Source organism: Acartia tonsa, chromosome 3 (genome assembly GCF_053477335.1).
Source record: "Acartia tonsa isolate MP-2025a chromosome 3, ASM5347733v1, whole genome shotgun sequence".
Taxonomy (NCBI): Eukaryota; Metazoa; Arthropoda; class Copepoda; order Calanoida; family Acartiidae; genus Acartia; species Acartia tonsa.
In genome coordinates, this window is record NC_137262.1 from 31163874 (window position 1) to 31188504 (window position 24631).

General features: G+C 32.3%; 1 protein-coding gene across 1 annotated transcript in view; it reads left to right on the forward strand.

The window, feature by feature from the left end:
* Positions 1 to 15068: 15068 nt before the first annotated feature.
* The window catches only part of LOC145313904 (dnaJ homolog l(2)tid, mitochondrial-like), a 30597-nt gene continuing 21034 nt past the window's right edge, over positions 15069 to 24631 (forward strand). The window contains exons 1-7 of the mRNA XM_080153563.1: positions 15069 to 15262; positions 15636 to 15813; positions 16825 to 16889; positions 21630 to 21787; positions 23335 to 23395; positions 23863 to 23950; positions 24435 to 24549. Of these exons, the coding sequence (XP_080009689.1) occupies positions 15094 to 15262; positions 15636 to 15813; positions 16825 to 16889; positions 21630 to 21787; positions 23335 to 23395; positions 23863 to 23950; positions 24435 to 24549 (834 nt within the window). The 5' untranslated portion in view covers positions 15069 to 15093. The remainder of the gene's footprint in view (positions 15263 to 15635; positions 15814 to 16824; positions 16890 to 21629; positions 21788 to 23334; positions 23396 to 23862; positions 23951 to 24434; positions 24550 to 24631) is intronic.

Below are 24631 nucleotides of genomic sequence, written 5' to 3' on the forward strand. Positions count from 1 at the left end.
TAAATAGTAAATTGGTTTTTTTTTATGTATGAACAATTAACATTTAACCACTCCATTTCATCAAAACAATTCAAGAGCCTCGCTGATATAAACATGTTCTTATGTAGTTTTAGTGTATTAAATTATTTTTAAATGCTAACCAAAAATATGCATTATATTCTTCGTCGAATATTTTCTTAAGTAAGATTATTTTTAAAAGCAACTCTTCAAACTTTAACTCGCTACGAATAATGTTCAAATTAAAGTTCAGTTACTTCCCTAAAGATGACATTGGCAAATTTATTTATTTTTCCTTTAAAAAAAAGCTAGATTAATTTTGCCTTTTTAGGGTCCTTAAGCAACAGAAAATACTCTTTGTAAAAAATTTAATACTCATATTTTCAGAAAGCTTTCAATAAAAGCAGCATGATTTGATTTATATGTGACGATAATGAATTGAAAACTAAAGAAATGACTCACTTATGGCAATTAAGAAATTTCTTATTTTGGAGCAATATGGTTTTTTTTAAACAAAGACGTAAATTTTCATAGATAAGGGAAAATGTAAACATCGTCTTTGTTCAATCAATCAATGTCAAAAAATGTCGAATGCGGCATTTTTTGTAAAACCCCATCTCAGAGATGGGTTCTTAAAAGATAATGCCGCGTTTTTTCGACATTTTTTACGCTATGAATAACAAGCGCGGCATTCGCGAAATCTAAAAGAGTATACAATGATTTATTCAATTATTTCGCTTTTGTTGGTACGGCCTTCATTGAAGAAAAACAAATTATCTTCAATCCATTTTTGCTGCATATTAATTAATGCATCTTTTTAGAGCTGTGTTAGACATTATAAAAATTGCTAAAAAAAATAATCTAAAATTCGTATTCTTAAGTTATATACTCTGTTGAATTTCTATCGTCTTCGTTCAATCAATCAATGTCTAAAAAACGCCGAAAAAACGCGGCATTCATCTTTTAAAAACCTATCTCAGGGGGGCGTGAGGAATGGGGATATATATATATTCTAACCATTTTGGCAAATTCTGTTTGAAGTTATATGAAGTTTTTTAGAATCCTTGTTCAGATCCTTAGAACAATGGATAAAGGATATGCGTGGATTTATTGACAGGGGAAAATTTGTAGTCAGTTTAGCTTGCTAATATGGACCTCATTTATTGGTCAGTTCGTTCATCCAGTAGGAGGAGAGGGAATTGAGTAAAGGGGGTAGATGGAGGGTATCGTTATTTTAGCCAGTTGCGTGTATTACTTTATCAGAGTACATGAAAATCTGGTGCAGCATCCAGTAATAATATATCTATTCTTAGAACATACAAATGTAAATGAAAACATTTGTGTTAAAACAAGGATGACAATATCCATAAGTATCAAAGCACGATTAAACTGGAATGGGCAAACGGACAAATCAAAATTTAGAGCAGATATTTAGTTTTTATCATAAAGAAAAGAAGGAGAGAGAATATGCATACAAAAAATAAAGAATATTACAAAACCTCTTTATGTCTTTTGACAAACAAAACGTCTTATAGATATTTTCACTGAAAATTTTAGCTGTCTATCTTAAATTACAGCCTTTAAATCGCAGACTAACTGAAGGACATACAAAGTAAATATTAGAGAAGCTTTGCTACTTAAATAATATATAAATGATGACCCTTCCTATTTTAGAAACCTAGCAGACAATACACGAGTAATGAATCTTGATTGTCATATCATTTCAAAAACAAATGGATGTGTTAAAACAAGAAAGAGCTTGTGCCAAAATGAGCGCAGCAGAAAATTTATCGATTATAGCCTTAAATTGCTAGCGTCTAAGTCCCTAGAACTCAATCGGTTCAGTAGATATTGAGATCTTAAATTTCAGACAAAAACTTACTACTTATTTATTAAAAACTAGAATCAAATTATCAAATATTTTAAAAATTATCATTATCGTTATTATACAGTTTATCCCATCCGGTTTTTTCTATCTCATTTTCTGTGTGTGAAAGATAAAGAGCCCAAACTGCTTGACTTTTTAAGTATGGGTATGACACATAACTGAGAGTTGAAATTTTTTGAATATCTCCATCCTGGCGGGCACAGGATGCCAGCAAACCTGGCAGGGTCATCCAGGTAAAGAGCAAAAATATTTTTTTGACTAAAACAAAGCATTTTATCATACCAAAATACAAAAAAATCCTCTAGTAGTACATCCTTATATGAAATACAGGTGTTCAAGTCACTTTCAGGTTCCAGGTATGATCCTGCAGGTCCTGATCCTCCAGGTCTCCAGAAATCTTTAAAAGGCTCCTGTGGCCGCAATTTTTGACTTAGGGACTTCAAATTTTAAACTTAAGCTTTTCTTACATGTCTACATAACGTATTAAAATTTTATGAAGATCCGCCGCCGTTTTCCCGCCGACCGCCGACTGCGGCGGCTGGCAGCTGCCAAGTACAGCTGCGGCCGCTGAAATTTATATTTTTATATTTCTAATGTAAAATTTACATAAAAATAAACATTTTCTGGAGAAAAAATTTTTCTTCTAGCTTCAAAAATAAGAAAATTACAGCCGTTTGAAATTTTTAAATAAAAAAAGACCTAAAAACAAAGGTTGTTAAATAAAAGGGTGAAGGAAGCGAAAATTGACTTAGACTTATAAAAGGTCGGAAATTCATTATAAAACAGGGAACTTGCACAAAAAAATTTAGCCCTCTAGCTCTAATAGGAACTGAGATAATTAGGGGGGGCGTTGAACGCCCCCCCCCCCCGACCAATTAAGGTGCGGCATGGGGCCCGACTGTAAAGGGTTATAAATTATGTATATCTGTTTAATATATACAAACGCCGATATGCTGAAAAACTTACTGGCGGCTGCGGCACGAAGCATTTAGTCTAAAACCATCCTAAGGCATAAATCCGGAAATAAAATAGCCTAAAACCATCCTGGGACATATTTGAAGATTCCTTGAAAAGGAGAACTAAATCGGCTCAGTGGTAGGTGAGATCTTTCGTTACAGAGAAAAAAAGCTTATTACTTTATATAATAGGATAATTTACTAACAATATTTAAATAAAAAAAAGGATGAATAATTTAAAAAAAAAACGAGAAATAGAAACAAAACACTAAAATTAAAACTTTAAAGTGAATCTACTGAACACACACCTACAGTAAATTTTCGAGTGGCTTCGCATTTAAAATGAAGAGAAAAGAATTGCTTTGAGGTTCCCAAATAATGTTCAGTTCATGTGTCATCATTAGCTTAGTTTTTTAAAACTTTCTTTTTTACAAACTAGAATTATTTATAGCCCGCAACGTGTGTTCTATAATGCTTTTTATTTCATCAAGTTTTCGATAATTTTTGTCCTTGGCATTTGAAATCTATCAAAATACAAAGAGTTCTCTTTTTTTGCCATCATTTGCTCAGTTATAGATACTATCTATTTATTTTTGAAAATTTAATAGCAAAACTACTCTATGAAGATTTATAGGTAATTGTGACGGTTTATTGTTTTAAGAATAAGAGATGTATACATGGATAAATTGTAGTCTTCTTTACCAATAATTATATAAAACCTTTTTATCAAAAAAAGTATAAGATATTTATATCTAAAAAGGCAAAATTTAACAGAAACCGAAGAGTATATCAGAACTATGTACATATATACTATGTTTAATTTTCGTATTAAATTATGAAGGTAAAGCCAAGAAAACTGTCTTTTGTTTTTGTCCTCTTTTGGATAAAATCTAATCATCCTTGTTAGTATTCTGGCTCCCTCTTGTTAATATGTAATCAGTTGTCAACTCTTAATTAGAAAAATTAAGATTAATTGTAGTTTTTTTTTATAATTTATGTTTGTCATTAAATATATATACAAAGTTGATGAAAGTTGTGATTTTTTCATTATAATAACTATTTTTTAAATGGGGTATAAAATTATAAATATAACTGTCCTTCCGTAACTACGTCACAGTAAATTTGAAAATTTAAGAGACTTTTCCTAAACTGTAACTGTAGAAAAACCAGTCAATTTAGTATACATATCAGGAAAACTTAGAAACTCTATAATCATTATCAGAAAATCAATTTAAGCATGATAATTTTGTGCATTTGTATCTCACATTATTTCGTAATATAATTATCCAATTGACATGATTTGTTGAATATTAATTCCTGGGACGATTAGGTACAATATTAAAGCTGAGCATCTATATAATTAAATATTAAAATTTTAGTATATTTCTTCAAAATAATGTTGAACATGTTGAATTTTTACTTTATAAATGTTCGCTTGTCTGGCTATTAAATTTGTTGAGCTTCGCTTTTATGGATGTTGTCATCCTTGTTTGGTTATGGTATTGTAGTAAAGATGAATTTAACTACGAATTACATAATAGAAGGACATATAAAAAGAAGATTATAGAAAATATATTAGGACTGCCATGCTTCACAATAAAGGGAATGTTGATAAGAAATATCAGAGGTCTAGCTTTAATAGCAGCTAACTAGATCATATTTCCCTCATAGCGTAACAGACGGGCGTACTGAAGGACAGACAAAGGTAATTTTAGAGTAGCTTCGCTAGTAACAATAAATCAAAGGGTAATTGAGTATTAAAAGATAAATTTATTGATTGACAGTATACATAAAAAGCACCTCAATGGTTCTTTAACAAGAATGTCTATGTTCATAAGTTGGAAAGAAACAAAAAAATACTGATTTCATTTTAATTTCTAAAAAAACAAAGGCCTAAAGGCAATGTGCTTGTTTGATCTTCATAATTATTATTTTTATTCAAGTAAATACAATCTTTTTTTTTAGTAGATGCTCATTAGAACAAGAAAATTACAATGAGAAAAGTAAATGATAAACGGACAGAGAGAATTGTAAGAATTTGCACCAAAAAGAATTATCGTACACGAAACCCTTTTAAGTGGCTTTTGTATTAAGACTTTTAAACTCCTAATGTATTATACAATACATAAACATATAATCCTTTTCATATAACATTTCATTTAACAATAGACATTATAAAACTTGAAGCTTTTATACATATATAGTGTGTCAGTCTGTAGAGGATATTCATAAAATAAGGCATATTAGAGTTGTTCCCTGTCGTTTTATAACCATTTATAATGATTCATGTGTCAATGGGGTATGATCAATTCTATAAACATTACCAACACATCCACTTTGATTGAAACAGTTTTTAGTCATTTTGACACCTAATTTACGATGAATTTGATGTTTAAAAAGGGATTTCTAGGATTATATTTTACAATTTTTAAAATTATCTAGATGTGAGTACTTCATATAGAAAGCATTCTGTCTTTTTAAGAAAATTCGTGAGATATGAACAGCACCTTTTTTTGTCCAAACTTATAAATTAGATTTTGTTCCTCAATATAAAAAGCGATGTCACTCTAAATTTGATTGTGTTTGATTTGATTAGCTTTGCTTTTTTGGATGTGGTCATCCCTTTTAATTCATAGATTTTGCAATTTATGCATCTGTTTTTATTAGACTTATTACAATTTGATTCTCTCTTATTATGATAAATATATAAAGCAAACTCTTAGATGGAATTTGGTTATAATCAAAGTTTACCTTAAAAGAGTTATCTTCACATACAAAAGTAATTGGATGTGTGTGCAATTTTGTGTAAGTTTTTTTTAGGAACGACGCCTTTCTATAACTCACTCTGTCTGTCCGTCGTAAAGTAGAAATGCAAATGACTCGTCTCTTATTATAATAGAAATAGAATTAGACTGTTGTTAAGATTAATATTATTTGTGAAGATTTCACTGACTAAAGAGCATCTACTCTTTAACTCACTTGATATGTCGGTACAGGGATGTGTCGGTCTGTTTGTAATTGGGATGAATTTACTCAGCGTTCATGAAAGATAAATGATGGAATTTTCTTGTGAATAATTATCATTGAATAATGAAACGATCGTTATAGGTCGCTTTCTCCACCAGTCAGTCTTTTATAGCAACTATAATAAATCTTTTTAACCTTGTCAGGTTTTATGCTTTTACCCGAAAGGGGATTAGCGGGTTGGAAGCCATGTCAAACCCGCAAAGATAAAAAGGAGACTTGTATTTAAATTCTACAAGAACTCTAGTCTAAGCATAAATGCTTATGTTTCGGTATGTTTTCTTGTATTCCCTGGCAAGTTCGAACCCATTAATCCCTGATTCCTTACACCAAATTTCCTAGAGAATGAGTGTGTTACGCGGCATTCCTAACTATCTCCGCGCGGCGCGTGGCTTGTAAACGGACAAAAGAAACGCGCACTTTTCCTTTGATTAGTCCCACGTGAGGAGCTAAGTGAATAAAAATAATGTATTGCTTTAATATACATGTGCTCTGATGTGTGGAATATCTCAAATAAGCCTTCTGCTTAGTTTGACATCATAATGTGGTAAGAATTTATCTTTAATTCTTAATAATAAGCGTAGTATGGTATATTTTTACGAAGAAATTTAAAACATTAATTTTTCAACAAATAGACCATTTAACTGCTAACTTTTGACATACGAATATTTTCCTTAATTTTATTGATCATTTGAATCTAAAATTATCAATTTCTGATGCTATTTAATATGTTTCGTGCCAATTTAAAGTTTTTTAGAAATTTTATATTTTTAATTAAATTGAAATCACGCAACCTCGATCTACAAAAATAATAAACCATTAATATTATGTAATTAATTTTTATATTTTTGTTTTAGATTCACTGTTTTCATGGTAATAAATACACATTTGTAAACATTCACATGTTGGTCATTCGGAGGGCTTGGAGATTAAGATTTCGTGTACGGCAAGGCATGCGTACCGAGACAATGAAAACAAGACAGAACAGATGCAGCTAAGAACATTCTGTGAAGTTTTGTGAATGTGTTGGTTGTGATACCTTACCACACATTATTATTATAGTCATAATCAGTACAGTTAACTTTAGTGACAATTATGGGTCCTAAAAAGAATAAAGGTGAACAATTGAGTAAGCGGCTGCGTCCAGCCGTTGATGCCCTAACCAGTGAGCTAAATAGAGTGATGAAGTTGGTCAGTGATACTTCAGAACTTAATGTTAGACATCTCACTAAGGAATCAATCCTTGTCCATGACAAGTTCGAGACATTTGACAGCATCATGGTCGGTTTTAGCAAGCTTGGTTTGAGAATCCAAGAGCTTGATGAGTTTAGTGACATTTATTCTGATATAGTTACTGTACAAAAAGACTATAGTTCTTTGAAAGATGCTCTTGATGCTATAGAAGAGCTCAGTGACATTCAAAGTGTTGTTGATGTTGTTGGTGATAATTTGCCTAACCATCAGGCTGAACTTTATGATCGATGTTTGAAGATTGTGAAAGTTATTAAAGGGCCATATTTTCCCTTACCTGATGCAATTATAAACACTTTGTCTGCTTTGATGAAACGGCTGGCTGAGGTAAAGCTTGAACCTGTGAAGCCACCCACGACGACGGCGGGTGCCTCGACAGCATCGCCATTTGTGTCACCGTTTGGCACACAACAGTTCGTCGCCGGTTCTATGTTCACGCCAGGATATATGAATCGTGTCGACGAACGTCTTCTTCCATCTTTCGACGGCCTGGAAGCTTCCTATGTAAGTTTTAAAGACACTTTTAAAAAGCTTACTGTAGGACAAGACCCGTCGTATTTACAGTTATTGTTGAGCAGTGAAAAGGTTTGTAAAAATAAAGAGCTTAGACTCCAGTTAATTCAGATTCAATCGCATGAATCTCAGTGGGCCTACCTTGACGCACGTTTTAAGTCCAAAACACGTCAGATGCTCTGCCTTTTCAACCAATGGGAGAAGAAGTCTAAACCGTCGGACTCCAACCAAATTGTGACTGTGTTAGCAGAGTTTGGCGGAGCAGTTAGCCAGCTGGAGCAGCTGACTAAAGATGATGAAGATGATGAAGTTACCACTAGCCAGTGGTTGACTGTGATACTTCTTGAGATGTTATCCAAGAAGTTGCCACGTGATTTTCAAGATAAGCTCAATTTATCATTGGGCTCGATGGATGTCCCAAACGTCCCAAAGCTGTTAAAGATTATTGAAGAACAGCGTGGCGCCATTCTAATGAGGTGTTCGACTGATATGGACACCCCCTCTAAGAAGAAAGGTAACCCTGCGACAGCCGCTACCGCCGTAGGTAAACCTGGTAAATCTAAGATGAAGCAGTCATGTTTTGTTAATGGCTGTGATGACATGCACTTACTTTACAAGTGCCCAAAATTTCATGACCTGTCAGTGTCAGACAGGAAGAGTATTGTGGAGAGTGCTGGATGCTGTTGGATTTGTTTGCAAAAAGGGCATAAATCTGTGGATTGCCCGAAGGCAGATGTAATAGGCGGCTGCAAAGTGGACAATTGTGGTCAGGCCCATAACAACCTTTTGCATGAGAGTGTTGATATGGCTGCCGCCGTCTATGAAGTACATACTTCCCCTGAGGCGAACCTAATGTTAATGTTACAACAATTAGACGTCGTTGACATTAATCGCCAGAAGGTCCCAGTGAACGCTATGTGGGACACTGGTTTAACTACCACAATGGTAACCCAGTCACTTGTTAATAAACTTCAGTTACCTTTTACTGGACGTTCAGCAAGAATTTCTCTAGCTGACGGTGAAGTTAAATGTCTCCCGACGGTCAAGCTATGTTTAGTTGATCGACACAATAATTATCACATGTTAGAACCTGTGGTAGTGCCTCTCATTGGTCGAAAAGAGGCGATCTGCTCCATAAATCCTGTGGAGGCAGCTGTTTTGTTTGATATGAAACCTGAAGATTTTACTTTGGTTGATGGGCAGGTTGATTTGCTCGTAGGGCACCTGCACCCATCGATGTTTCCCTACTCTGTACGTTCAGTAGGAGAAACCATGCTTTACTCCAGCCTGTTTGGATCTGGATATTTTGCTGTTAGTGCTAATGGTTTAGCAAAGAGTAGGTATGTTGTCTGCTCAGATGTTCAGCCGCAGCCGACTGTTGGTGCTGCTTGTGATGCTATTATTGAACCTGTTGGTTCTGCTTGTAACGCGGCTGATGAACCTTTTGGTTCTGCTAGTGCCGCAGCCGTTGACAACCTGGCTACGGCGGGTGTTGCCGTGGTTATTACTGATAATGATGTTAGTTGTGCTGCAGTTATTCCTGATGATATTGGTAACGATACTGTAGTCGTTGATAACTTTATTACGGCGGGTGTTGAGCCGCTGAATGATTCGGTTCCAGCCGGACAAGAGCCGACGGGAGTTTCGGTTCCGGCTGGACAAGAGCCGATCAGAGTTTTGGTTCCAGCTGGACAAGAGCCGACGGGAGTTTCGGTTCCAGCTGGGCAAGGGCCGATAAGAAATTCGGTCTCGACCGGACAAGAGCCGACGGGAGTTTCGGTTCCGGCCGGACAAAAGCTAGTAGATGATTCTAAGTTTTATGACAGCCACACTTTTATTACGTGCCCTGGTGGTGTTATGAATCAAGAATCGACTTGGTTGCTGCCAAGCTGGCCGCCCGACGCAGGGTAAGAGGCCTGCAAATGGCGGTTGGAAATATGGCGGGTGTTGCCGCCAGAAAGTCATTGAAATTTTTCAAACCACACATATCTAATCCACAACATAAACTATTTATGTGACAATGATCTTTAAAGAAAAAATATTGCAAGTTTTATGTTGAGCTTGTGAAAGGAACCTAAATCGGTTCTGTAAAGAATAAGTATTCATTATTCAACTAATTTTTATTGTTCATACCTAAGCACAAAAATTCTACAAAACTGTTTAGACTTTTAAAGCAGATTTTAAAAAGATTTTGTTTCTTTAAGTATGATTTTGAAAAGCAAAAATTCGTGAAATGATTTTTGCAGATTTAAATTGAGAAAAATAGATTTTTTACAAATTATTTTTCTAGTTTTTTTATGGTTCACGTTTACTTAAAAAATGTTATTTCTCAGATTCTCATATGAAATAATGCATTAAAGTAAAGAACACAACATGTAATATTATTATGATAATGTTTAAGATATTCCTCGTTATTATTTTAAAAGATTATCGCAAAAAATCAAGATATTTGTTTAAATTTGTAAGCAAATCAAAGATTTTCTTTCATTCCGGAGGCAGAGATTCTTAACAATTCATGTACAAAAGTTTTTTTTTGTTCACTCCGGGAGCTGGGATTCCTATTAATCCACGCGTAAAGATTTTTTTTCATTCCGAGAGCAGAGATTCGTAGTAATATACGTACCTAGCGGTTTCGGACAATTTTAAACCTTGAGAAAATACTTTAGCAATTATTTTCCTAAGTATATATATTTTCGTTCATGTTTAAGCATTTATAATAACGAACGCGATGTATGGTATTATTAAAATATTGATTATTATTTTATCTGAATGCCACAGAATTAATTTAAGATAAACTATGCATATTTTAAATTAACTCTACCTTCATTTTTGTCGTATATATTAAAATACTGCTACAATGTATTTATTTTTTGTAAAAAGAAATTAACCATTTCTTAAGATTTATAAGTAACGCAAATTTTGATACAATTTCGTTTAAACTTTCAGATCGATGCAAGATTTTTTTCATTTGAAATGCAAACTTAAGTTTTTTATACGTTTACGCAAGTTTTTCAATGATTTAAGTCTTTTCGGGACCAGGGATTTTTTCGCGGAAAATTTCCTAGGTACCTGCACAGATATAAACATTTTTATCCTTGTTGGATTGAAATTTGATATGATAAGAAATTAACAAAATGAGAGTTTTACATCATTTAAATATTTCTTTATGATTTATTATAATCACATAAATAATTTAATATAACATGCATATTAAAATTATTACTATTTACCTTTGAACTGATGTACCTAAAGAGAAATTGCAGATTCAGCATTTTAAAGTTCTTTTCTTATATTGAGCTTTTGTTTTATTTGGTAATTTTAATTTGCACATTAATTGCATTTTTAATTTTACGCAAATTTGATTCACGAAGATTTAAAATTATGAAATTTTAATTTTCCGAAGTTTGATGATTTTTTACAGTCATATTTTATTTAGATTTAAGTATCTATTTTATTAAAACATGTTAGATTTAAAGATCTTACCTATCTTATCTTAAAAATGTTTAGATGTAAGCCCGAGTATTTTTCCGCTGGAAAATGCCAATTATTGAGAAGTTTTTTATGAAATTCTACTTTTCTTTTCTAGCAAAAAGATTTAGTAGAAAAAATGTCATTATTTAATCTTTCTTTCTTTTGATGAAAAAAGTTTGAGTTGATTATTTAATTATCGATGCGATTTTTAGTATAAAAATCATTTACCTATTTTATTATGTAGGTGCCTAATTGAAGTTTAGGTACTATTGATTATTAATTCATGTATTCGCAATTACATGGTCTGTAATTCTAATTTTATTGAGATTATGAGGCCATGATATAATGAGATGTGTGAGTGGTAAATGTGCAATTCATGAATGTTGAATGCTTTTCCCATTCCTTATTCCTATCCTTATGTGGTAGTGGACTCGGTTTGAGTTATTGTGGTATTCGCGAGTTACCCTAATTAATTTTAGGCCTTATGGCCATAACATTTTAAACTCTTGTGGTTTATGTGTTGTGAGATTGTGATTTCGTGGACACTGTCTGCACGCATATTGCAAAGATGAGGTATTGTGTTCGATTCCCAGTGAATAGAAGGGTGTGTTTCGGTATGTTTTCTTGTATTCCCTGGCAAGTTCGAACCCATTAATCCCTGATTCCTTACACCAAATTTCCTAGAGAATGAGTGTGTTACGCGGCATTCCTAACTATCTCCGCGCGGCGCGTGGCTTGTAAACGGACAAAAGAAACGCGCACTTTTCCTTTGATTAGTCCCACGTGAGGAGCTAAGTGAATAAAAATAATGTATTGCTTTAATATACATGTGCTCTGATGTGTGGAATATCTCAAATAAGCCTTCTGCTTAGTTTGACATCATAATGTGGTAAGAATTTATCTTTAATTCTTAATAATAAGCGTAGTATGGTATATTTTTACGAAGAAATTTAAAACATTAATTTTTCAACAAATAGACCATTTAACTGCTAACTTTTGACATACGAATATTTTCCTTAATTTTATTGATCATTTGAATCTAAAATTATCAATTTCTGATGCTATTTAATATGTTTCGTGCCAATTTAAAGTTTTTTAGAAATTTTATATTTTTAATTAAATTGAAATCACGCAACCTCGATCTACAAAAATAATAAACCATTAATATTATGTAATTAATTTTTATATTTTTGTTTTAGATTCACTGTTTTCATGGTAATAAATACACATTTGTAAACATTCACATGTTGGTCATTCGGAGGGCTTGGAGATTAAGATTTCGTGTACGGCAAGGCATGCGTACCGAGACAGCTTATATTATTCAATTTTGTGTATGTTGAATATACGTTTGTGTAAAATGACCTTTAGGTCAGGAATGAAAAGTTCAGTAAATTGTTCAAGATACAATGTTTAATTTTTTGGTAATGTAATTAACATTCAATGACGCCCTGTCTATCTTTTATGCCAACAGACTAATAATATACTGATAATACAAGGATCTTAAGAGATAAGACAACGGCCAATAAATTGATGTTCATTATTTATCCCCTTTTTGTAGATTACTATGAGTGGTTGAAACGTTTTGACACTGAACTTAATGAACCAACCAATCAAAACATGATAAAAGTCCTCAAAGTTTTTAAGCCAACAAATAAGAAAACGTTATTATTAAACTTTGGGGACTAGTGTAAAAAAAGCCCAATTTACTCTCCGTCCTTGCCTATAAAACCTAATGCATTAGCATGCAAAATACCCTATTTTAAGAAAGTTTATTTATCCTTTTATCCTATTTCCTAGGGCCTATTGTAAAAAGTTTGGCAGCATACATAAACCAACAATTTTTATTCAATTATCATCGCGAGTTTTGCAAAGCACGGCGGTGCGCATTCAGATTTGTGTTTCAATGTATAGAGAGAGATTGGCTCCTTCTTATGGCATCTTAAATTCTAGTGGCTGCATCCCTAGCTTCTAAAGTGTTTCACTTTTTTTTTAAAAAAAGGGGTATATTATGACATATAACATACCAGCATCTAGGGGCTCTGTAATGAAACAGAGAAGTTCCAAAAAATAGCTTAAAACCATTACAGGAACAAATGTAAAGCTTACCTAGAGTAGAGAACCCCGTCGGTTCAACAGTTATTGAGACCTTAAGCTTCAGACCAAAAAAACTTTATATTACTGTAGATATCTTGTCTTCATTTTAAAAGGATAAGAGAAATTTTACCTAATATCTGTCAATCAAATCCATTATTAAGTCACACCTCATATATATGATTTGTGTCTGAGCAAACCTAAAATTAATCTAAATTAGAAATAAGAACAGGGAAAGATAATCCGGGTCAAAAATTAACAAAAAACAATCATTTACTAGGATAGGACAATGAAAAAAAAATCTTGTTTTTAGATATCTTAATCTTGTGTGGGCCTTGACCTCTCTAGGCTAAAAAACAAATTCAAAAATGTATAGTCTATTATTCCTACTTCCTTGGTATTGCTCCTACAATTATTTTCCTGACACATTTAATGTCTTAGTTATGACGCAGTTTGGGCCAAGACTCCAACCTTTTTCTCCCCCTAATAATAGCAGAAGCTATTAAACTTAGCTTTTAATGGATGCAAGTCTTTCCCCATAGAACATTTTTCCTCTATCATACATGTCCCTCTGTACATATGTTCAACTTCTAAAATGCTATAATAAAAGATCTGTTGAATAAATGTATGGAAGTGGTTTCTAAATTCCCATTTGAAACAAAATTGGAAAATAGCGCTAGTTTTAATTTCATGAAATTTTGTGCATTTTAATTGAAAATTAAAATATTTACAGCGAACCTACGAAAGAAAGTCTAAATAAGCCAAAGGGGGGGGGGGGGGTGTCAAGTTAAAAAAGGAAACCCTTTTAAAGTTAGGGGTTAGAAAAAAATTTGCATGCTTGTTTGACTATATTGGTTGAACGTCTAGGGGGGTGTGTCCTCCCTGACAATAAAACAACACCCGTTTTGTTGTTTCTATGTCATCCCCATATATTCCTGGGAAGTTTCAGTTTATAGAGCGGATGCTAATAGCGTGATAGGATTCTTTACCAAAAAAATCAACTGTAATTCTCTATTTTAACAGAAAATCCCATTACCAAAAAATTCCAGACATGAAGACGGAATTACGGACGGGTAAACGGACATTTGAAATCTAACACTAGCTTCGCTTCTACCTCTTTTCCATATATATATTTTAAAAAATATTAAATGTTGACAACCCTGTTTCATTATACGAAATATGAACAAAAGTTAGCAACCCTGTAAAGCACTTGTGCGCTCGTGCCGCGTCAAATTATACACAATATTTTTCTCGAATATTGTATTTGTGCATAGCATTGCAGAAATTATGTAAACATTTATGCCAATTTATTGCGAATTTGAGATAAATCTAGCTTTGGTATTTGTATTATTGAAATAATAAGTAAATTTAACTTTATGATTTTTTTATTTTATAAGGCGTTTTGATCTGATACACTATATAATTTGAATTTATTTTAATTGAGTTTTTTTCTTGCAATTAAATGTATTGTTATTTGTCTAAAAATATATCCTGCTTTTTTTTGTTAATATCAACTGAGGAATAGTTAAGTTTACAAATGCTCAAATTAATCAAACAACTATTGTATTTGTGATCTGATTCATATTAGAATTAGGGTCTAGTGTACTTAAAAAAGATCGTTTTAACAATTAATAAAGTTAACTGTTATTATATTTATCCTCAAAATCATTTGACATTGTTAACACTTTACCTACTTCTTTTCTTTTTTTATCACAGCTGGAATGTGTTTAGAATAACTTTCTCTCCTTAATTGCATAGAAACTCCCCTGAAAACGAAAAATAATAAATTTGTTTTGGTCCATTTTTAAGGGTTTTTTTAACGAAATAATAGGTATCAACTTTTAACTTTCACATAAATAACATTTCTTGATATTTTCTTTAGTTTCAGACTAATATATAATCATGGCATTACCAACTAAGTTATGTCGACAGCCTATTCTTCATATGAACATAATCAGATGCTGTCACCGAAGAATTTTAACCCCCACAAATTATTCTGCACCCCTCAATTTTTCCACCTTAACTCCTGGTGGGTTAAAGAGAAATGTACCTGTCCATGACATTTTTAAAGGTATGTAATTTTTTACTTATAATTCAATAAATACCAGATGCATACCGTATAATTTAACCTGATATAATAAGTCTAAAATGTAGAACAATAAATACATTTAAATAAACGGTATTTTCTTGCTAAATAACCATAAATTTAAGATATACTGAATTGTAACTAACTGAAGCCGCATTTCCATCAGTTGTTTACCTTTTTCAATGTCTAAAAGCTAAATTTTAATAGTCATTTTCAGTACCTACTTAAATAACTCCTGTAAACCTCATTTCATTCATAAAAAAATCAATTCGAATCTGCTATACTTAGATAATATATAAATATTTTTCAAACATGTGAAATTTCCACCTAACATTTTTTCATGTATTATACTTTTTAGGGAGGAAGTTGATCCATTCCAGCTCCCACCTATCAAACAAGGACTATTACAAGATACTTGGCGTGGAGAAATCTGCCTCTGCTAAGGACATAAAGAAAGCTTACTACCAGCTGGCCAAGAAATATCATCCTGATACAAATAAGGACAAGAATGCGGGCAAACAGTTTCAGGAAGTTAGGTAGGTATCTAAATATTTCCCCATAGACTCTTATTATGTATTGTATTCAATGTCAAGATGTCCCACATTTAATTCGTTATACCAATGACGTAAATAAGTTGACGAATACCTAATTGTGGCAATGATAATGTAGAATGATTTGGCCCTCCTACTTATTTCTTACCGTGCGCGTGCACAGTTAGAATTTCTTGACAAAGGATGTGCAAGCTAAGGGTGATTTAAATGTATGTTGAATGTTAAGCTTTAAGTGTACAGCCTTCCCATTCTCTTTACTTTTTTCTCCTCCTTTGTAAAAGGTCTAATATTGTGAGTGTTTTTATATCTATTTAATGCCTAACACATCTAAGCACCAAATTTTGTTAACCGGGAGTTTTCCCTTAAATTGTCTTATTTATCAAGAAACACTAACCTTAGTTGTATAATAATTTTTTGATTTTTTATTAAAGAACTTGCCTAAATGGGAGCGCAGTGGCTTAAATGACAGGTGTCCCAACTATTGATAGAATAACAGTAACACACACATCTCTTCTGAAACATAAATAGACTTGATGTAATTTACAACCACGGAGTAAGCTAAAACCCCAGAATCTTAACTCTGGAATGGATATAAAGAATGAATAAAATAACACAAATAAATATTACAAAAATATATTAACTTGATGTATTTTAACTATAACAGCTTGGTGTAATAAAAACACTGGTTCGAGTCCCGTCTTATCTTCCTGGCCTCTCACTCCTTCCCCAGCTTGGTGTATTTCATTCCCAGCTTGATGTAGCTCTTAGCTTGGTGTAGATTAACCTAAACAGGTTATAGGTTAATTACATTAAGTTTAACATTTATTTCTTTACGTCATGTAGGTTAGGCAAGGGAAAAAATACCCCCCCCCCCCTTATTTTAAAAATGAAGGGGGAAGGGGGTTCAGTGCTCAACAGGCACTATGTCGAAAAACACTACAAACCATTCTTGTTTCATAATAAGTTTTTTATCCTAATATTATATAAATCTTTCAGTGAAGCCTACGAAGTGTTGAGTGATGATGATAAAAGAAAACAATACGATGCTTACGGAACTGCAGGTTAATTGTGTTGATTTGACACATTGTAAGTTAGACAACTGCCATATTAGGATTTACATTCGTCTACAGTAGAAAATTATTTATAAATATAGAAAAGAAGTTGTATCAACTTTTTTGCTTTTTATTTAAGATAGCTAGCCGGTTCTTTCAGTAAGTAGTAGATGTAAAATTTTTCATAGAATTCAGATATGCAATCGGTTTTTTTGTAGACCTCTTATTTTTTAAGTAATTTAAGTTTTAAAAAAAAATAATTAAGTCGGTTTTAATGTACTAAAACGCAACAAAATAAAAGAAGAAAATAGCCAGTATGAACAAAAATAGTAAGATCTTTAATTTGACACCTTACTTTTAAAATTCTGTTGAGTAATTATTGAAAAAATCTATTTTTTTAACCTCGGTTTAATCAAAACATTAAACCTAAATATTTTCTCATACAGACATAAAAAATATGGGTTCATATATACCATTAGAATGAGAAAAATAATATGAATCCATTCTAAGCGAAATTGAAAAAGTTTAAAAAAATTGTAATAAAAAATATAAAAAAAAAAAAGTTTATTTTAAGAATTGTAACTACTAAACTAGCCAATCACAAATCGCAAAAATTGACGAATTGGGAAGCTTAATCTATAGAATTAACCTATAGAATTGCCAGAAAAAAAGGAGAACGTTCATACAATATATACAATAGATACTACAATAAATATAGTGATATTAAAGAACATGTAAAGAATGAAAAATTATGAACAAATATGCATCAGTCTGTTTATAAACTTCGAAACAATGCAGTTAAAAATACATTATTGTTTCTTGTGTTTAAAAAATATCTGCTACATTGCATTGTCTTTTGTTTAGGTTTTGTTCAGGTTTGGTTCAAGCTAACCCTTTAAAGCCGAAAATTATGATTCTTAAAATAAACTTATTTTTTTTATAATAGTTTTATAAAACTTTTTCAATTTTGCTTAGAATAGATTCGTAATATTTTTCTGATTCTAAAGGTATATATGAACCCATGTTTTTTATGTCTGTTTGAGAAAATATTTAGGTCTAAAGTTTTTATTAAACCGAGGTTAAAAAAATAGATTTTTTCAATAATTACTCAACAGAATTTTAAAAGTAAGGTGTCAAATTAAAGATCTTACTATTTTTGTTCATACTGGCCATTTTCTTCTTTTATTTTGTTGCGTTTTAGTACCATAAAACCGACTTAATTATTTTTTTTAAAAACTTAAATTACTTTAAAAATAAGAGGTCTACAAAAAAACCGATTGCATATCTGAATTCTATGAAAAATTTTACATCTACTACTTACTGAAAGAACCGGCTAGCTATCTTAAATAAAAAGCAAAAAAGTTGATACAACTTCTTTTGAATTATATCAAAAGTGAAGGTAATTTTCCTTTGCATTGCATTAAGCATTCGACATAAAGTTAGGAATTTTAAAGCACTTTTTAGTAACTCTAGAAAAACTTGAGCTTTTGTTGGCTCCCAGAAAGATTACGCTTCCTTTTTGGGATAGTGGCTTGGCTTTAATGGGTAGTTTAAACTCCCATGATATGGAACAGATTGTCGTAATTAAAACAAATTCTAAATAGTCTTTCGAATTAGGTGTTAATTTAACTTTCAATAGGTAATAAAGAGGTTTAACATAATAGGTACCATACCTAGCTAACAAGCATTTAATAATGGAGAAAATTAAATAAATTCTCTATAGTTTTCTGATTTTATATTTCCTTTTTTTGTTAGGTATCCTTTTTATACATACAACACTTTATTGATCGACTATAATTCATTATAAAACTACCGCAATAATTTTGCGAATTATTTATAAATATCAACTGCTAAAATTTAAAATGGGATGTAAAGATATTACAAATTATAATATATGCAAATTCCCCCTCTTTCCACTTTATTTTGAAGTTTTACTCTCGTATATTTGACTAGTAGAGAGAAGTAGTATAAAAAGATAAGTTGAATTGTTGGGAATAAGATTCCCCTAATTAGCATAATTTTATCTTGCTTCTTCTAATGAGTGTTTACTCATTACCACGAAAAAAGAAGAATTCTAGGTTGTTGATCTATTCTTTAAAAAATCCAATTCATTGTATATAAACTTTTAAAGCTAACCTAAAAAGAACAGCGTTAAGTCTTTTCATAAATCAATAGTTAATATCTTCTTTAAAAAAAAATCTTTATTTAGGAGATGATTTGATTAAAATAGGATACATTAGTTCAGTTGTTTCTATCAATTTAAAGTGAAATTATTCCATCTCCCACCCCCATTTAAAAGTTCTGTTGTAGCTAATATATATTCAGTTCCAGATTTAATTCATTTATTTATGGCAAAAACTTCATATTGGCAGTATAAACAAAGAATATTAACTATGATAAGATTATGTTCTCTGTAATTCTTAAAAGTTAAAACTATATTATTACATTAGGTTTTGGATGTTAATAATTACTGTGATTGCTTTGTCATTAAAAATCTTAGAATCCAATTTTGGATAATCTGCCTAGAAATATAAAGTTTGCAAATTAATTTTCTTTCCATAACTATTACTCTATGAATATTAGGAAGGGAGGGGCATTGGGCTGTAAAATTTACTGTTGGCCATGTTCTCTGTTTCGTTGGTTTAAAACTTTTGGTACTTAACCTAGATTGTTTGGTTATAATAATTTTAATCTAAAAGATAGGTTAGGTAATTTTGTTGATCATGATTGGGGATGCAAATCAATTAGTCGTCCTTTTGTCTTATCCCCTATGATCCATCCCTGATAAATATTTAGTTGCGTTCACTGAAAACTGTTGTAAGTTATTTTTTTGACTCACTAATCTAGAATCCACCACCAAAATTTACCATAAAGAGATTTTTGAGGTTTGACATCAATTGGACGATTTTAACATCCACAAAAAGGCGATAATAGGTATGTCCTATATAGAGAAAACTAGCACTTGGTACATTTTTAATTTGACCCTTATATCAAAGACCAAAAATACATTTTAATCGTGGGAAGTTGAATGGTTGCAATGGTTCATTTTTTCATTTACCTATCCCTTTATCCCACATGTAATGCATATTCAGGGAGAATTAATTCACTACATTGCAGTGGTCGAGTAAAAATATAATTGCACATTTTTATTTTCCGCGGACAGGAAAATACCCTTTACATATATTATTTAAAGGTTTCAAATGGTATTTTCACAAAAAAATTACCTAATAGCTTTGGAATCTCAATTAATTGTAAAACATTTTTCGAAAAAACTAATTCCAAGAAGAGCTTTAAAAGATGTACTAAAATTATAACAATTTTTTACGTTGTATTTATTCTTTTTATTTCAATGGATAGAGATATACGTAGATATATTGACAGGGGAAAAAATTGTCATCAATTTAACTTGCTAATATGGACCTCATTTGTTGGTTAGTTCTTTCATCAAGTAGGAGGGGATGGGAAGATATGGTGCATAATAATATGTCGATTGGGCTATCCCAATCCCTGTTAGAATCAATATTCTCAAGTACTTAAAAAAAAACCGGGGAAAGATTTTTAAAAAGATCATTTTAAGCGGATTGAATAAACAATGGAGTTATAAATGAATATAATCCATTTGAACCAAATATTCTTTTCTTAATCCTACAATACTAAGTAGTAAGGGTTTTTGTTTGAAGCTTAAGATCTAAGGAACTGCAGGTTTGAATGGGTTGTACTTTCAGGAAAGCTTCATAATTAACATAAAATGGTTTTAGATTACCATGCCCTCCTCTAGAAGCTAGGGGCGAGGCAAGTAGTTAAATCTAAAAACTTTCAGTTATATTCTTATATTCTCTGTTTTGTAATTTTTTATATAAACTTATTCCTATTGCAGCATATTATACAGTTTAGAATTAAAAAGAGATTATCCCCTGGATGAATATAAACTTTGTTAATTATAATTGGGGAGGGGATAATGGTAGTTAAATTTATCTACTAACATTTCTACACCCCCCCCCCCCCTCCAAGCTTTTTTAATGGGGTAGTATCAGGGGTTTCAAAGGTTTCAGGGGTTAATATAATGTATTTATTAAAATTTTGAGGGGGGAAAAATGATCTATTTTAAAGTTTGCGGAGGGTAAACACCCCTTTACCCCTAACCTTGGAGTTTATACCACCCCCCTAAAACAACTTTAAGGAAAATTATATACGTAAGATAAGGGTAAGTGGGGGCTGGGGGGGGGGGGGGGGGGTTAATTTATGGTTCAATGTCCTATCCCTGTATTCCTATTTAATTATGATTTTGCACATTATTAGTGAAAAATAATATCCTCCAATGAATAAAATTAGATTCAATTATAAAAGCTTCAGGAAAAACCCTTTAAAAAGAATTATTGGGTCGTTTTTAGGTCTTAAAAAACAAAAATTCGAACAAACGCATCACATAAAATACGCACCTCACTGTTTTTGTTCAAAACGTGTATTTATTAATTGTCAGGAAGTTAAGAGACAATTGGCTGCTTATTACACTATGCGCCAAGGTTTTGATAACATTTTCTGATTCGTTGGCTTAACTACTATGGGGACTTTTATTAAATTTTGATTGGTTGGTTAATTAAGTTGATTGTTCAGTCCAAACGTTTCAACCAAACTTTTTAGTCTACAGAAGGGGTAATTCCGTGAATCATCTCATCATTTGGGATGTACATCAATTATCGGCCATTGTCGTATCTCTTTATATCCCAGCATAATTGCCCTTGTTTTTAGGCGAATCATTTGGTGGTATGGGTGGAGGAGGTGGCGGGTTCGGACACGCCCAGGACTGGAACTTTAAATCCAACATCGATCCGGAGGAGCTGTTCAGAAATATTTTTGGCAACCAAGGAAATCCTTTCGCTGGCTTTGGAGGTGGTGCCGCGCAGCAGGTAAAATTTTTATTTTGATATCCGCGAAAAACTGTCCAAATACCTATATCGATAAAGAACTAATATCCTTATAAAAAAGTAACAAGATGTTTGTCTGTATGTCTGTTTGTACCAGAAGATCTCGCTAACCACGATATCGTTCTTCGTTTCAGTATTTAAGGAAGGCTTATAACTATTTTGGGGAGAGGCCAGGGTACCACCACCCTCCTAAGAGAAACCGCATTCAAGTGCTTCTAGAGGCGGTAGGAGGAGGTTCTTCGTAAAAAGCGCTATGCAGATTAAGAGGACCTATTGTGTATTGGGTCTTTCAAATGAGCTAATAGCTTCGGGGAATATAAACATTTACTTTTATTAGTAAAATAATGAAAGATATAAGAATCATGATCTCATGCCATGATGACTGTGTACAAAAATAAGATTTTTCACAAATAATGTCTTTTTCAAGTTTTCTTTGTGCAAAACTTGTTAGCAAACTTATGGTGTTCAATCGTTTCCAAATAGAAATTCCTCTCAAACTGTTGTGTTGTTTTTAAACCCGCGGTTTGCTGTCGGGAAGGTGTTTTTTTTTGTCCAAGGATCCGGATCCGCAAAAAAATGCGGATCCGGATCCTGGGGTATAAATTTATGGAAAAATCTACCTAAATTTATATAAAATAGTCGCTTACAAATTTTGAAATTTCTGGTAACCGTGTTAAGATCAGCTGATTCACTCCCACACTCTTCTCTCTCACATTGTATATAATCTTCCCTTCTCTTTTCGTATACCCCTGGTATTTTTATTGTCAAGGATCCGGATCCGCACTGACCAAATTTGGAGGATCCGGATCCGCATACAATCAATGCGGATCCGCAGCACTGGATTTTATACTTATATTTTTTATGTAATATTTATGAACTAAACTAAAAAGTCGTAATTTTTAAAGCATTTGACCGAATGTATTATATTCATTGTTTGGCTAATGAAAAGAAAAAGTCTCTGAACTGAATTCTTTGAACACTGGAAGTTGCAACCCATTTATCTCTCAAGATTGATAGGAATAATTTGGTATTCGTGCGTTTGTGCATTTTTCGGGTTTTAGCTTATTTACCTTACTTGGTTGGGTTTTAAATCTTTTGATTGATTTTTTTTTAGGTATCTAAAATATTTAAACCATGATCTTGGTTCGACTTGATTTATTTTAAAATTAGAAACTGGTAGCATACTAACATTTAAAGTCTTTACTCCAGACAGTGTTGTAGAGTCGGTGTCGGATCTGGATCCACTTTTCTCAGAAGTGGCTCCGCGGAGCCGGGGCTACTAAAAAATGAAGGGATCCACAACACTGGCCCCGGATGTGGCGAGGGGAGGGGGGTGATTGGGTGTAGGGTTAGCAATATAACAATAAAACACACCTATGGCAAAATAGCCCCAAACTTACACTGACATATGCTAAGCTTTCCTAATAAAGTAGACCATGCTATTTTGAGATTCCAATGTGTTTAGTCATTGTTTTTCAAAACCATAGTTCTCTTAAGTAAAAATGTACTAACACCATAATTTGTTGTAGGAATTTGATTTCGGACCAAAAGAATATCACGTCAACTTGACTTTTCAACAGGCTGCTACAGGTAAGGTTTTCATTTATAAACATCTTTTTAGGGAATTTCAAATTAAAAGTAATTGCCAATTCCGATATTTTTTAATTTGGTTGACAATTGCGGATTAATCTTAAACAAAGAATAGTTATTTATTGCATCGTATTATAGACAGCTTTCCGCGAATATTAAATTAAAAAATTATAAGATGAAACCAGTTTTATTAGACTAAAGGCACAAGCTAAAAAACTGGTAAGTTTTAATTTATGATTTTAATTTTCATTGAAATTTGATGTAACACGATGCTATACATGATTTTTCAATATGGCGGAGAACTAGTTTTAATCCAAGGGATATCAATCGGTTTTAAAGCCATACTGTAAATATACTTGCCTAGGTAATCCTTTTGTATTTTTGTAAACAATTAGGGTTTACATGATATTTAAATTTTATTTCAATATTTATATTCTAGTACCTATCTATTATTTGTATTTATTTAGGTATAAACAAGGACATGTATGTTAGCATTGTGGATAACTGTCCAAGCTGTAAAGGAAATGGCTCAGAACCTGGAAGTAAACCTGAAAGGTAAACATATGATATCTTGCTTTACTTCAAATAATCTACTAGCTCTTTTTATTCAGGTGGGGAGGGGATATTGGGATGTATTACACTATTACCCAAAGTTTAATGATAATGTTTTTACTTATTCTTTGGCTTAACAACTTTTGGGACTTCCGTTGAATTTTGATTGGGATTTAAAGCGACAAGATAATGGCCGATAAATTGATGTTCATCCCTAATGATGCTACACAAAATTAACCCTTTTGTAGATTACAATTAGTGGTTGGAACGATTGAAAACTCGACTTAATGAATTAACCAATCAAAATTTGATTACAGTCCCCAAAATTGCTAAGCAATCGAATAAAGAAAACGTTATAAAATAAAAAATGTGGACTAGTGTAATAAACAGTCCAATGTTCCCTCCCACTTTTGCGCTATTGCATAATTTTAAGCTCTGTCTATTATATGAACCAATATTATGTAAACTAATTTTAAATATCTTGCAGATGTCCCAACTGCAACGGAACCGGCATGGAAACAGTATCCACAGGACCCTTCATGATGCGGAGTACGTGCAGACGTTGCAGCGGTCGCGGCACTTGGAATAAGAACCCTTGCAAGGTATTCATTATAACAATTTTCAAATAAAAGAGGACCGAGGATGCAAGCTTTTCCGGAGTGGTCCTATCCGGGGAGATGGAGA